Source organism: Bicyclus anynana, chromosome 22, assembly GCF_947172395.1.
Source record: "Bicyclus anynana chromosome 22, ilBicAnyn1.1, whole genome shotgun sequence".
Classification (NCBI taxonomy): Eukaryota; Metazoa; Arthropoda; class Insecta; order Lepidoptera; family Nymphalidae; genus Bicyclus; species Bicyclus anynana.
This window is the reverse complement of record NC_069104.1, coordinates 5,979,941-5,993,792: the sequence shown is the minus strand read 5'-3', so window position 1 is coordinate 5,993,792 and position 13,852 is coordinate 5,979,941. Positions and strand designations below refer to the sequence as shown.

Here is a 13,852-nt window from a genome sequence, read left to right as displayed (position 1 = left end):
AGAAATTAATAACAGAACGCTAATTCGGAAAAATAAGAATCGTTGCAAGCATTACTTACCCGAACGAGTTTTATTATAAAAAATTCTATTACAAAAGATCTAGACAAAGTCTGGAAGTTCAATTAAACAAAGCCTAACAGCAAAATAAAAAAAAGCAAAATATTTGGGAAAAATCCCCAAACTAATTACATGAGGTATGAACTAAAATTTGTTTTGGGAAAAGCTATAAAGAAAATACAAATAAAATGCAACTCGCTGAGAAAGCGGCGTGGATGGCGAAACGCCAACACATTTGTCTCTCATTGCAAATGTCCGTTTATTGCATTGTCTTGAAAATGCGATAAACATTTTCGAATGCAAAACAAACATTTATTTGTTGACACACACACCTAAAAAATATAAAAGTCAAAGTCAAAGTTCAATTAGGCTTAGTTTACAAGCACTTTCAACACCAGGTTATAATATCTATGCTAATATTATAAAGCTGAAGAGTTTGTTTGTTTGTTTGAACTACTTTACCGATTTGAAAAAAAATTACAGTGTTAGATAGCCCATTTATCGAGCAAGGCTATATATTATCCCCCCATTTCTACGGGTCCGGAAACCACTCAGGTGATACCGCACGGCGTCTACTAGTTATTAGATAATGGTGAAAACAATTGGTCGAAAACATAAAATTAAAGTTACGAAGGTTCCAAACGTGCCGTTTACAGTGGATCACCGAACTGGAAGGCTCATCTACGAAGCATTATCTAACGAAATTAACATAATCTCCGATAGTTTGCCTGTCTGTCGATTTTCTACAAAAATAATTTAGGTCAATGCGCCCAGGCACTTTTCTAGTTCCACCTTTACTTTTTTATCACATAACGGAAATCGCAGTAATCTAGATCTATACGTAAGCCGTTGGACTCGTTCTTCCGTTTTTCATACCACCTGCTACATGGGTATCTTCAACCTAATGAATCGGCATTTTCTTCGTGGTCCATTAGGTACGATTGCCTAGCCTAGCGCTATATAATCTAAAAGCTCTATAATCTAAAAATCTCCTTCAGGGTCCAGGTGACAAAATAACCATAGACAAGAACCTCATGGCAATACCAACCTGCCTGAAATATTCACAGAGTCTTTACCGGCGTATACGAGTTAGGTTTTAGGGTTCCACATTGTCAAACGTCTATGAAAAGTTATTTTCATGAAAGAAGTCCCGCGGCTAAAACCTGAAGTAAAATTGACAGCGCCTTACACAAATGACAATAAGTCCGCCATTACCAAATGACAATGAATGCCATTAAGACATTAGCGCCGCGTCTGGGGGACTCATTTCATGAAAAATACTTCACTAGTAGGTATACAAGATGTCCTGTATAGGAGAAATGCGCTGACAGAGTTACATCCATCATAAACTGACGTATATCTGACTATATAAACTCTCGTTCTATAATCTCGCTCAGTTAAGTCAGACAACGCAATATGGCGTCCCGCCAACGTTTACCATGGATTGCATTCCAGGGCATAATGATATCGCAATATCAGAATGTTATCGCTCTGTAGCTATAACTATTTGTATATGTTTGTATTACTAGCGGACGCCCTGCAACTTCGCCCGCGTAGTTCCCGTTCCCTTGGGTGTACGGGGATATTAAATAAAGTTCAAGTTACTCGCTGGTAATGTACCTTTCGATTGGTGAAAGAATTTATTATAATCAGTTTAGATGTGAAAGCATAACAAACAAACTCACCTCGGAGACTATAATGATCATCGTTATCAACCCATATTCGGCTCACTGCTGAGCTCGAGTGTCCCAGAATGAGAGGGGTAAGGCCAAATAGTCCAGCACGCTGGGCAAATGCGGATTGGCATTTGGCAGACATCACACGCGCGGAGAATTAAGAAAATTCTCAGGTATGCAGGTTTTTCTTACGATGTTTTTCCTCCGCCGTTTGAGACACTTGATATTAAATTTCTCAAAATAATATTACTACCAACGTTACTTACCAACAAATAAAACACTTCAGAAGGTTGAAAAAAAATCATCCATATCTTATGATTTTTTTCGTGTTTGACTGGGTTCCAAAGAGAGATATATATATACTATATGCAAGCCGCGAGCAATAAGTTCTGCATAAATAATTAAGCAGACACTCAGCGGTTTCATCCGTTAATTTGCTATTGGTGAAAGATTTTAAAAAAGTTCTCTGGTATGCAGGTTTCCTCACGACGTTTTTCCTTCACCGTTTGAGACACGTGATGTTTAATTTCTTAAATGCACACAACTGAAAAGTTGGAGGTGCACGCCCTGCTGTCTAAACTAATACAATAGATTAAATAGATTAATGATTAGTATAGGTAAATTGGGTGAATATTAGTTAGTTGAGTGAAATACCAATATGGAAATATTTAATAATTTATTAATTAAACTCAACAATAATCCACAATAAAAGAACGAAATATAGTTACAACAGTGCAAATATACTTACGAATAAATAAAAAATATAATTATGGCACATATAATATTTCTTAAATTAAAAACTATTTCTTGTTATAGGTACCTATTTTCGGATGTTATTTCAAGTTAAGTTTGCTAAATTATTTAAAAAATTATTATTTATAGAGTTAATAATATAGGTAGTTAATTAGTACTTTAATATAGATTATAATTAAAGTACTAGAAAAATTAAACCAAAGGATAGGATAATCACCTCATGAACGCCATTTTACCTAAAAACTAAAGACAGACAGCAGAAAAAAATATTTTTTATTAGTTAATTTTATATTATTATTGAGATTGTATCCCTTGGTGTTTTTGGGATCAATTCCAGTAATATTAAGCGTTAACTAGTAACTTATAAAGCCCTTAAAAAGATGCAGTAGTTAACACGGCCATTTCATGTGTTTGTGTGTGTGTGTGTGTGTGTGTGTGTGTGTAGTATAGTGTGTATGTACCTATGTAAATAATATTGTGTGTTGGTGTTTGTGTTTGTATTTATGTTTGTTTGTATGTGTGTGTTTGTGTACGTGTTGTATAAACGGCTACCAAGTCGAAAATCATACATACAAGTAGATAATACATTATAATATGTATTTTCTGTGGTGGAAGTAAAGTAAGCAAATAATTCTGCCCGTGAATCACAGGTTAACTTGAATAATCAAGGCTTTCAGTAAGTTAACCGACCATAGACCGGACCATCTTGATATTTATTTAAGTGTAGTATAAGGTTGTGTGGGTGTTTGTGTATGTGTGTGTGTTCTAGTGTATTTTGTGTACACTGGTGTATTTTTATGTTATCAATAACATATTTTCCTACTTGTAGATAAAACGTTGTTCAGTTCATGTGGTGATTAATTTAATAGTGTAAGAAGTGGACATAGAACGTTTTTTGTTTAAAAAAAAGACGAATAGTGTCACTCTACACATGCTAAAACGGAGCAGGTATTACATCTGATAAATACAAACTGTTAATGTCCTAAAACTTAAATAAAAATAAATAAATTATGGCATTAACTTTGGTATCCGTAACTTTAACTTAAGGTTAGTTAAATTTTAAGCGAAGTAATTATTAATTAATTGTAAATTCAGACTCAAAATCAAGTGATGAAAATCTAAACTAATATCAAAGTAAGTAATAACAAGATTTAAGTACCAAGGTTACTTATATACTAGCTCAAACGCCACTAGAGACGGCTCGACTAAATTTGTCAAAAGTACACATTTATTAATATCACATTAAAATTTAATAAAATTACTGATGTTGACAAAGAAGAGAACGTTAGTCAAGCATCTAGTTTAGTTTAATAAATTACGGTATTCATTAAATTCAATATTAAACTTGAAATTAATTATTTACTGACTTCCAGTTCTTTTTATTCTTTATTATAATATTATTCTTTATAGAGACGGTTAATTTTAAAAAAATCACATCATATTCGATTTCGATTTCATTAAGTTCATTCGATTCACAATTATCAATTCGCAATATAACCTTAAATAATACACTTAGAATATAGACACTTAATCCTCAGTGCCAGTTATCCATTGGAGGTATTTGAACGATCTTGATTGGACGGGCGGAGCTTTTGACTCTGACCACGTACGCTGGATGTAAGGTGTCGTTTGCTCTCTGAAATAGGATCATTTTTTGATTATTGAAACAATATTTTCATCGCATACTTGATTTTTATTTGTAAATTTGTGGTGGACCTGACACACAATTAATAACGCATACGCAGCATTTTTATGTAAGCGATGCATGTTTTACCTTACGACTTAGCTAACTAAGTCAACGACTAATCGTTGCCGGGGTTTACTAAGGCTAACACTGTTGTTTTGTGTACCCTCGTTTTTCCTTACTAACCTAGGGAACATATTCCTTCAGATCTAAGGAGTAGTGACATCTAACCCAAGTGATATATTATATACTACCAAAGATTTAACTCACCTAGATTCAGCAGAGGTTCGGGAGTGGTATGCAGGCACGCTAGGGTTATGGTAAGCCTTCGGATGAATGCTCTGAGTCAACGTGTGGCTTTGTACAGGCGGATGTTCCGATGGCAACGGTGGTTGATAACTGTTGGGATTGTATCGATCAACCGATACACCTCTGGTTCGTTCCCTGATTGTGTCCACATTGTTTCTTACATATGAACTATGTGGACGTCCACGACCAAGAGTGTTAGTCTTTGGCCATTCTTTAGATCCAATGTACTCGGTTTCATAACTTCTTTCTCGCCAGGACCTAGGCCTTAACGTCTGAGTCCAACTCGGGGTGACTGTCGATGTATTCGTATATCCTGTGGCATACTTGGGATCTTCTTCCCATGGTGGTTTCACTGAAGTTTTTTCTGTTTGTGTTATGGTAGTTTGGGACGTTTTCTCGGTGAATTCCCTTAACTCTTTTCTCCATTGTGGTTCTACTGGTTCAACTGGTTCATTGTTATCGTAATAAAACTGGGGTGAAGGATCAGGCTGAGCTTGGTACTTTGTTTCAGTTGGTATGTACGTCGACTCTGGTACAGATATGTAACGTCTTTCATACTCACTGTAGTATGTTTTACGACCAGGTAATACGTTCAAATCGGAACTTGATACTGGTTTAACAAAAGATTGATTAGGTGCAGGAGGAATATATGAAGTAGGTTTTGGTTTAGTAAATTTACTCGCTGGTTGTGTAGGTTTCCATGATGGATTCGGACTAGGAGTATAAGTAGTTGGCGGTGGTGGTTCGTAGTAACACTGGTTACCTGCTATGTAACTAGAATCTTGTTCCCAAGGTGGAGGAACATAAGAGGAAGAAAATGGTTGCGTTGATGTTTGATAACTTTCATTAGATTCCTTCTTTGTTGTTGAATACTGATTGTATTGGGTAGAGGCAGGGGTTGGTTTAGAATCGTAAGCACTGTTGTATTGAGTCGCGGCAGGGGCTGGTTTTGAATCATAAGTAGTATATTGATTAGCAGCAGGGGTAGGTTTCGAATCGAAAGTACTGCTTACCCAACTTGGTTTTGGTGTGTATGTTGGATAAGTATTCTGTTGCAAGTTGGTACTTTTAAATGAATTCTGTTTACTGAAATCTGTATAAGTTGGTTGGGGCTCTGGCTTTGGCGTGTACTGAGGTTGCACGTAATTTTGATACTGTGGTTGCGTCTGAACCTGTGGTTGTGTCTGTGGTTGCGACAGTTGGCTAGGCATAATTGGTGTAGGCGTTACAATGTTAGAAGTAATATTTTCTTCTCTTTTACTTTGTTGATACCATTGCTGGTTTTTAGTTATCGTACTTGGCTTAACGTTGCTCACAGTCAATACTTCTGATTGAGGCTCCTGTGACCATTGATTTTGCTCGTAGTTTTGGTTACTATATTGGTAGTTATTTTGATAGATATCTGACTGCTGTATTGGTATTTGGCGTTCTATACTTAGTCGGTCAAGAAGTAAACTATGTCTCCTTTCGGTTTGAGGCTCTGGCGTGTATACAGGTTGATATGGTCTAGAAATTGGTTGAGGAGTCGATAAAATACGATCATTAGGGGGTACATAAAAAGGTTTTACAGCAGCAGGAATATTTAGTTCTGGTTCATAAGAATGGTCTAACGTTTTGGTAGTACGGTTCACAGTGACAATGTTTTCGATTCTGTTATAATTAGTTTGAGTACTCAAAGCTCCCGTAGGTTCATCTTTTGTAGTAGTTATAATTTCTGTGTGACATTTTTTTATTATTTCTTGAGCGGGGCCAATTGGTTTAATCTCTACGTCTTCTACTTTTTCAAGAGGAACTGATGGCTCCCGAAATGATACTTTTGGTTCTTTTTGCTCTAAAGTTATTTTGACTAAACGTTCTTGTTCATCTTTTGGCTCTTGTTTAGGCGAATCATCTTTTGATACTGTTGTATTTTGATTATCAGGCAGTGACTCTTCTTGAATAGGTGCCGTTGTTGACAAGTCTACATTTTCTTCCTCATTTTTATCTTGTTTTTCTCCTTCTTCATTTTCAGCTTCCTCTTGATCCAGCTTATCATTTTCCTTAGAAGAAATGGTCGTTGTATTGTTTTCTTGAGGTAGATCCTTGTCTTCCTCTTGTTTCTCAACCTCTACTTCATTTGGTTCATTCTCTGCATCAATTTCTTCAGTTTCAATTTCTTCTCCTTCAACTTCTTCAGCTTCAACTTCTTCAGCCTCAACTTCTTCAGCTTCAACTTCTTCTGCTTCAGCTTTTTCGACTTCTACTTCTTTGTCTTCGTCAGCATCTTGAGCATCTTTTTTAATTTCTTGTGTTGCACTTTCTTGTTCTTCTTCTACATTCTCTTCCTCAATTACTTCTTCCTCTTCTTCCTCGGCACCCTCTATTTCTTTGTCTACATTAATTTCTTCAACGTCATCACTATCATTTTGATCATTTTTATCCAGTTTGCTTTCATTGACTTTTTTTAATACAATAACTTGTTCTACTTCAACATCACCATCTTGTATTTCTTCTTCCTCCTCCTCTTCTTCTTCTTCTTCTTGCTCTTTCTCTGATTCTTGATCTGTAGACTGAGTAATTACTACTTTCTTTGTGGTACTAATTTCAACCTTTTCTTCTCCACTAATAATATGTCCATTTTCTTTTATTTCAAGCTCATTTTGCATTTCTTCTTTTGACTCATCTTTTGAATTAACATTGGTATTACTTTCTAACTCTTCATCATCATTTTGTTCTACTTCATTTTCTTCAATGACTACATCTTCATTTTCCTCTTCTTCTTCCTCTTCAATTTCGACGGTATCATTGTCTTCTTCTTTTGGTAATATTCTAGTTTCCGTTTCTTTTTTTATTTCAGTTTTACCATCTATAGTTGTCTTCGTTGTTGTTGTTTTAACTTCTTCTATTGATCCATCAGGCAATATTTTTTTTAGAACTTCTACTTTTGTCTCTGTCTTCGCTGATGATTTTTTTGATGGTAATTTAACTACTATGGCTGCTTCAGTATCACCGTTTTGTTCTGCTTCATTTTCTGAAGTCTTGGTTTGTTTTTTGATTACTTTCACTTTCTTCTGAAAAGAAAATAATTGTAAAATTAATAACTGATTTATTTAAACTACGTCTGTATAATGTAAATAATAATTTAATTATGACAATTTCGAAAAAACATTTATATAGTAGTTAGTAACATACATTGTAAATCATAATATAATAAGTATGTATGTATGTTATGTTAAAATAAAAATAAAGTTATACAACTCACAATAAATATTAGTGCATTCTTTAGAGATCTTTGATGTGGTAGAGTAAATACGTGTAACATATAATGTAAATAGACATATAAATATAAATATAATAAGTGCACATTAATTTCAAATCGACCTGTTCAGTATCATTTGCTGTTCTCTCTTGTGAAGCCGGAGATGCTAATGGTTCTGGATCTTTCTCAATATTAAAAGCAGTATCCCCGAAAATATTCGAAACTGGTTTGTAATTGTCTTCTATTTTATTAATTTCATTTCCCGTCAGTTTAATATTACCGTGAGGTTCGAGTATAAAATACTCGGCATCAAAACTTTTTTCAGGTAATGTTATTTCTGCACGACTATCGGGGATATAGCTTGCTGGTTGAAATAACGAAGAAGTATTCGATATACACTTGCTATCGTTTGTTGAAACTGACCCATTATTATTTAAAGACAATAAAGATGGTTTGTTTACGACTTTGTCTTGATCTCTGTCTTTATTGTCTGAAATAAAAAGAGACGGGGCCGGTGTTTTATTTATCGGAAGTTCTTTTGGTGGATCTGGGTTACTTCTACTTCTTAATAAAGATTTAGGATTCGCTGGTAGAGCAAACGTTGGAAAAACTTGTACTGGCAAACAATTAAAATTCGGTATTGCACTATGGTTGAATTGAACTGGCGGTGATTGTACTGTCTGGATTTGAGTCTCAGGAAGACCCTGATTCATTGCGTTCCTCATCAACCTCTGGGCCATTCGTTCCGATTTGATCTCCGTGAGGTCGAGCCCTCCCGGCGTATACGTGAATGGCTTCCGTTCTTTATTCATCGCGCCGTACAATGCTGACGGAGGGTTCATCTTGCTGAAAGGAGTTATCGCATCATAAAATGAACACTAGTTTATCTATCTTTACAGAATCATAACTAACGCGAACACTTTTTGGCAAATTGACAAGATCACTGAAAAATAGACATAACATACTCACTAGAGTCGGCGTTACGGTAAATTATATTATTTACTTCCTTTACGTTATTATAAGTAATATTTTGTGGACACTAACAAATCACTGAGACGTTACAAATGACACTTTAATGTTTATTGAGCATTTCACGTCACTACACTTGGGAAGCGGATCGCCAATTTTTGTGATGGAACTTGTAGATTAATGGTTGCAGCAGTTAAATATAGCCGGGCTATAGTCGATGGGCTGGTACGTTTGTCCGAGTGTTGCGCGCGGTCGGCGCGTACGCCGCCTGCCGGCTACTGCCGTCTGTTAGCCGCCGCCATGTATTTTGGTCGCGACCCCAATATTTAACGGACGCATCGTCTACAATTTGTCTTGGGCAAAATCGTCACAACAACTTTCTGCAACTTCCAAACGAATTAGTAAAGCTTTTAACAGCGTTCGTCTATCGTCACCATTTTCACATCCAAGAAGTTCCTTCATCTCGGTCGTTTTTCTCTTGTAGCAATTTTCGGAAAGACACAACCTGGGTTTTATATAATACTAATTCTGTCTATTCCATTCCTAACGTTTATTAATTCTATGACAAATGATTACATATGTGCATGTAGAATTGTAGGTAACTCTGTATTATTAGCATTGGCGTTAGTCCAAAAATGATAAGAATCTCTACAATAATAATAACAAACACCATTAAGCATAGAACGTTTTGCACAAAGTACCTGTTACCGAATTTCTTTTCTCAAAACATTTCTTATTATTATCAGTATGAGTCCAAGACCCAATCAACCAACCACCAAGTTTGGCCCACGACGCGTTGCAAGAACCAGCTCATGATTAAGAGCCCAGTAAGGGTTCGAAACTCATCGGACATTATCTAACGTTGTGTCACTTTTTAGCCATGTTTTATAATAAAGTAATATGAATAACACTCACAATAGTTTAAATTCTTAAAACAACCACTAATAATTAAATTATTGTTATGGCACCCTTAATAACTTCATAATTTTTAATGTAAGAAAGTAATGATTTGATAAAATTTAAATTCTACAAAAGCAATAAGTCAGTGTATTACATAGCAACCAAAATTGCATTTTGATCATGTAATTGGTAAATCAAATTAAAGACTTACTGTTACTTCAGTTGCCGCAGACTGTGTTTTACTGGCCATTCTGAAACAAAGATAATTTTTTTTTAAAACTTAGCAATATAAGTAACAATGAAGTCGGTTAAAAAAAAAACAATGTAGAAAAAAGCATTTTTCACTACTCTTGCTCAAAAACACTGTCATATTACCACTCCACAGCGGGGCTAAACAAGCATATTAGCCTCTAGGGGCTAAAGTAATTTTGTTTTTTTAATTCTTGTCTGTTACGAGTACTAACTAGCCTACTATAAAACGGAGGAGGTTTTATTCGAAAATTGAATCATTGTAGGTAAGGCTCTGATTGTTTTGAAAAATAAATAAAAAACTTTAAATTGGAAATAAATGCAGCGTTCTTGTCTGTGGAATGCGTTAATTTTTTTTATTTAATTTTTATTGAAGACATGGGACATCCTTTACGGTAAAGGTATTACCTTTGCCTTTTTCTCATGTGAAAAAAATAAAATTAAAAAGCGAGAATTTAAAAAACAAATAATACATACTTGATTTATTTCAGAAAATAATTGTAAATTTGTGACTGTAACTTTCATATATTTCAACATTAATTGTTATTAGTGTCTTCATCTACTGAGAATGGTGATCCTAATTTGGAGATGGATGAAATTTTCAATCTGTTACCATCAAAGTCCACACGCATTTACTTAAATACTTACCTACGAAAAATTTAATAAGTGAAGAAAACAACAACAAATGGATTCACTTACGAAAGGAGTTTTTAAAAACTATTATCTCCCACGTTTACCTCATACACTCGTTATTCAGTAGTCGGAAATTATGTTACCGGGTAAAAGCATCTCCCATAATATCCAAAATTGTAGACTTTGTACATTTAATTTTCAATTAAATAAATCATTGAATATTGAACTAAACTATTGTATTTTCTCGCAATCGTAGTGAAAAGCAGAGTGTAACACGTGGGGCTAAACCCATTATATACTCGGTTTCTATTTAGGCGGCCCTCGAATTACGTCTCAGGCCCTAAAAATACCTCGTATATAATGGGTCTTTTTAGCCCCTTGTATAACAATCTACTATTGTTTTTTCATACAAAAAGTGGAGATTTTTTCTAGTGCACTAGTGTTTGCATTATTTATTGTTTTCATATTTTGATGCGATGCAGAACAGCAAAGCACAGAGTAAAGAATGATCCAGAGTGAGTCTTGCACAAGCAGCGTGGTGAAGCCGGTGAAACCCATAAAAAAAAGTCACGCGTCTCCTTGACATCCGCATATACAAACTTTTTTCATAATTTCTCATTTCTTTAGTTTTTGTAAACAGTTTTTAAAATCACAAGACGCCATTTTTATTGAATAACATTGAAAGTTACTGATGCGACGCTTCGTGTCGTACTGACTCGAGAAGGTATTCGTTTTTGAATTTTGTATTTGGAGCTGCTACGACACCGTCGTGTTCCGTGAGGTCTATCTGTTTAATCTGTGTAAATAAATAAATAAAATATTATGACATCCGTTTAGAAAGATTTCCCAAAATTCACCCCATAAGGTTAGTTTCCGCAGGATAGTATACAAAGGGGAATGCCCACCGGTCCATACAACGTCAGCCCAGGGAACCCAAATATATAGGTATATAAGTATATGGAAAATATAATATGATGTATAAATAAAGATCTGGTTAAATAATTGGCTTAGTAAAAGTAGTTTCTTGAAGAAAAATACATTTTTTATCACTAGGGCAAAATGTTCGCCGGTGTAACAAAGTGGCGAAGTAACATTTGAAGCTGTATTATTTCTTTTGTGTTATTTTTTTTCTGTTACCAACAAGCTTAACAAGAAAATGAACAAACCAACCAATCATATTTAAGTTTTTCAAAAATATCGTAATTAACTCAGGCTGTATACTTGTATAGTCAACTGTCTTACAGCCAGTTTCTTCATCACAAGGTAACAGTCAAAGTAACGTCATAAATCAAAAGTGACGGTCTTATTCACTGAAAAATAAAGTCTGCTTTACTACTTACTATTATTACTGTTACTTTAGCTTTACATGAAGAAACTGGCTGTTAGCTTATCTCCATTGTGGACAAATTAAAGATAAATTAAAAATGTCGTAAAACGTTGTAGCAAACTTTTTTTGATGAAGTAATGATTTCTTTATTAAAGTAGAGTTATCAAGATTTTTTTAGACATAAGTATGCCCGGTGGTTAGAGAAGGCCTGGACCGGGAATGGGCATTTTCTTTTACATACGACATCCCCTTATTAAAAGTTTTTCAAAATTCAACCTTTAAGGACTATTCTCGCGGTAGTAAAAATCAAAGACGTACCGCCAAGTGATTTAGCGTTCCGGTACGATGCCGTGTAGAAACCGAAAGGGGTGTGGATGTTCATCCTCCTCCTAACAAGTTAGCCCGTTTCCATCTTAGACTGCATCATCACTTACCAACAGGTGAGATTGTAGTCAAGGGCTAACTTGTAAAGAATAAAAAAAAAAAAATCACATATTCACGCGGACAAAGACGCAGGTATAACAGCTAGTTTAATATAACACTTAAATTGTAATATTAAATATCAAAATACACTACAATATGTATAACAACCAAATTACAAACAATTATTTCGCACAAATAACAACATTAATAACATAATTGGACAACTAGATCGAACATAAAGTACTCACGAGTACAGCTATTGTTTGTGCCAAAATACGTAAATTCCTAGATTTATGGGAACAATAATTTTAGAACAGAATCAAATTTTAGTTTATAAATACCACGTTTATTATATGTTATGGCCCAATTTAATACATGTTATCTAAATTACTAACAATTAATTATATAGCGCAATCGCTTCTAACCTAAAATTCTTACGCCAAACTGGCTGGTGATATAGATATAGGCTTCATAATATATATATTATAGTACAGATATATACATATTTCAGATATATATTATAGTACAGGTTTATGTTATTTATTTAATTGATATACCAACAGAAATACATTAAAATTAGTACAAAAGATAAGTCAATAAGTACACAAGACTTATACTACCACAACCATATTTTACTGGCATATTTACTGCTGTGTTCGGTTAAAATTAAAAATTTATACAATCGGACGCTCGCGACTTCGTCTCTAAGACCTCCTTACTATGGCCCTCTCGCAAAATCCGTTTTAGTGGACTTCTACTAACTATGAACCTCCCTGCCCGAGATATCATGATGGGTGATCTTTGGCTTGTATATGTAAAGATACTAAGACGACAACACTTTTCAATCTAAGATACAATAAGGTGTTTACTGTCCAGGGTATGTTAAAGGAGTATACATACTAGTACATACATCACACTTCACACTAATATTATAAAGGTGAATGTTTGTGCGTAAGTGTGAACTTTCACACTTACACACAAACATACTTACACACTTGTGTAAGTACGTTTGTTCCTATTTTACGCTGCGGCTACTGAAGCGATTTGGCTGAAATTTGGAATGGAAATAGATTTTACTCTGGATTACCACATAGACAACTTTTCATTTAAAAAAAATCCATGGTTCCCGCGGGATTTGTGAAAAACTGAATTCCACGCGGACGAAGTCGCGGGCGTCCGCTAATATTACATACACTCGATAAAGCTATAACCCACCATTTATAACATTCGGGTCAAATTAGCCTTTCATCGTGTAAAAATTACACATGACGCATCATATCACCATCAAACCATATTGAACCGATTAAACCCGATGAAAAAGTGGCGTTTTCGGCACCCGATACTCAAATTTCGATACCCGAAAAAAACAAATCAAACGTGTCAGAGAGCATTAGGCAGCAATCCAACTAGATCCGACCATTAACCCGAACCCGTTATCTAGCTTTCATACACACAGAAGCAAATGGGATTCATGTCGTAATAAACTATTTTTTGCAAAGAACGGAATGTAAAAATAGATGGCGTGCTTCAATAAATCCCGCGCTCTGCCATCTACAATATTTTATATCTGAGCAAACAGATGCTTGTTTGCGCTTCATTTGTACGCAACTTTATTTAGAATAGAAACTAAGCGG

The 13,852-nt window shown here is 34.9% G+C and overlaps 1 protein-coding gene across 6 annotated transcripts in view; it reads right to left on the bottom strand.

Moving 5' to 3' along the window:
- Positions 1 to 2,392: 2,392 nt before the first annotated feature.
- LOC112054059 (probable serine/threonine-protein kinase kinX) overlaps positions 2,393 to 13,852 on the bottom strand; it is a 31,487-nt gene continuing 20,027 nt past the window's right edge. Inside the window, exons 1-4 of one of the 6 annotated variants that reach the window (XM_024093707.2) lie at positions 8,687 to 8,978; positions 7,840 to 8,563; positions 4,441 to 7,529; positions 2,393 to 4,122 (exon numbers count right to left, since the gene is read on the bottom strand). In XM_024093707.2, coding sequence (XP_023949475.2) covers positions 4,014 to 4,122; positions 4,441 to 7,529; positions 7,840 to 8,559 — 3,918 coding nt within the window. In that variant the 5' untranslated portion in view covers positions 8,560 to 8,563; positions 8,687 to 8,978 and the 3' untranslated portion in view covers positions 2,393 to 4,013. The other 5 variants (XM_052888493.1, XM_024093712.2, XM_024093714.2 and 2 more) reach the window with 5 other exon arrangements.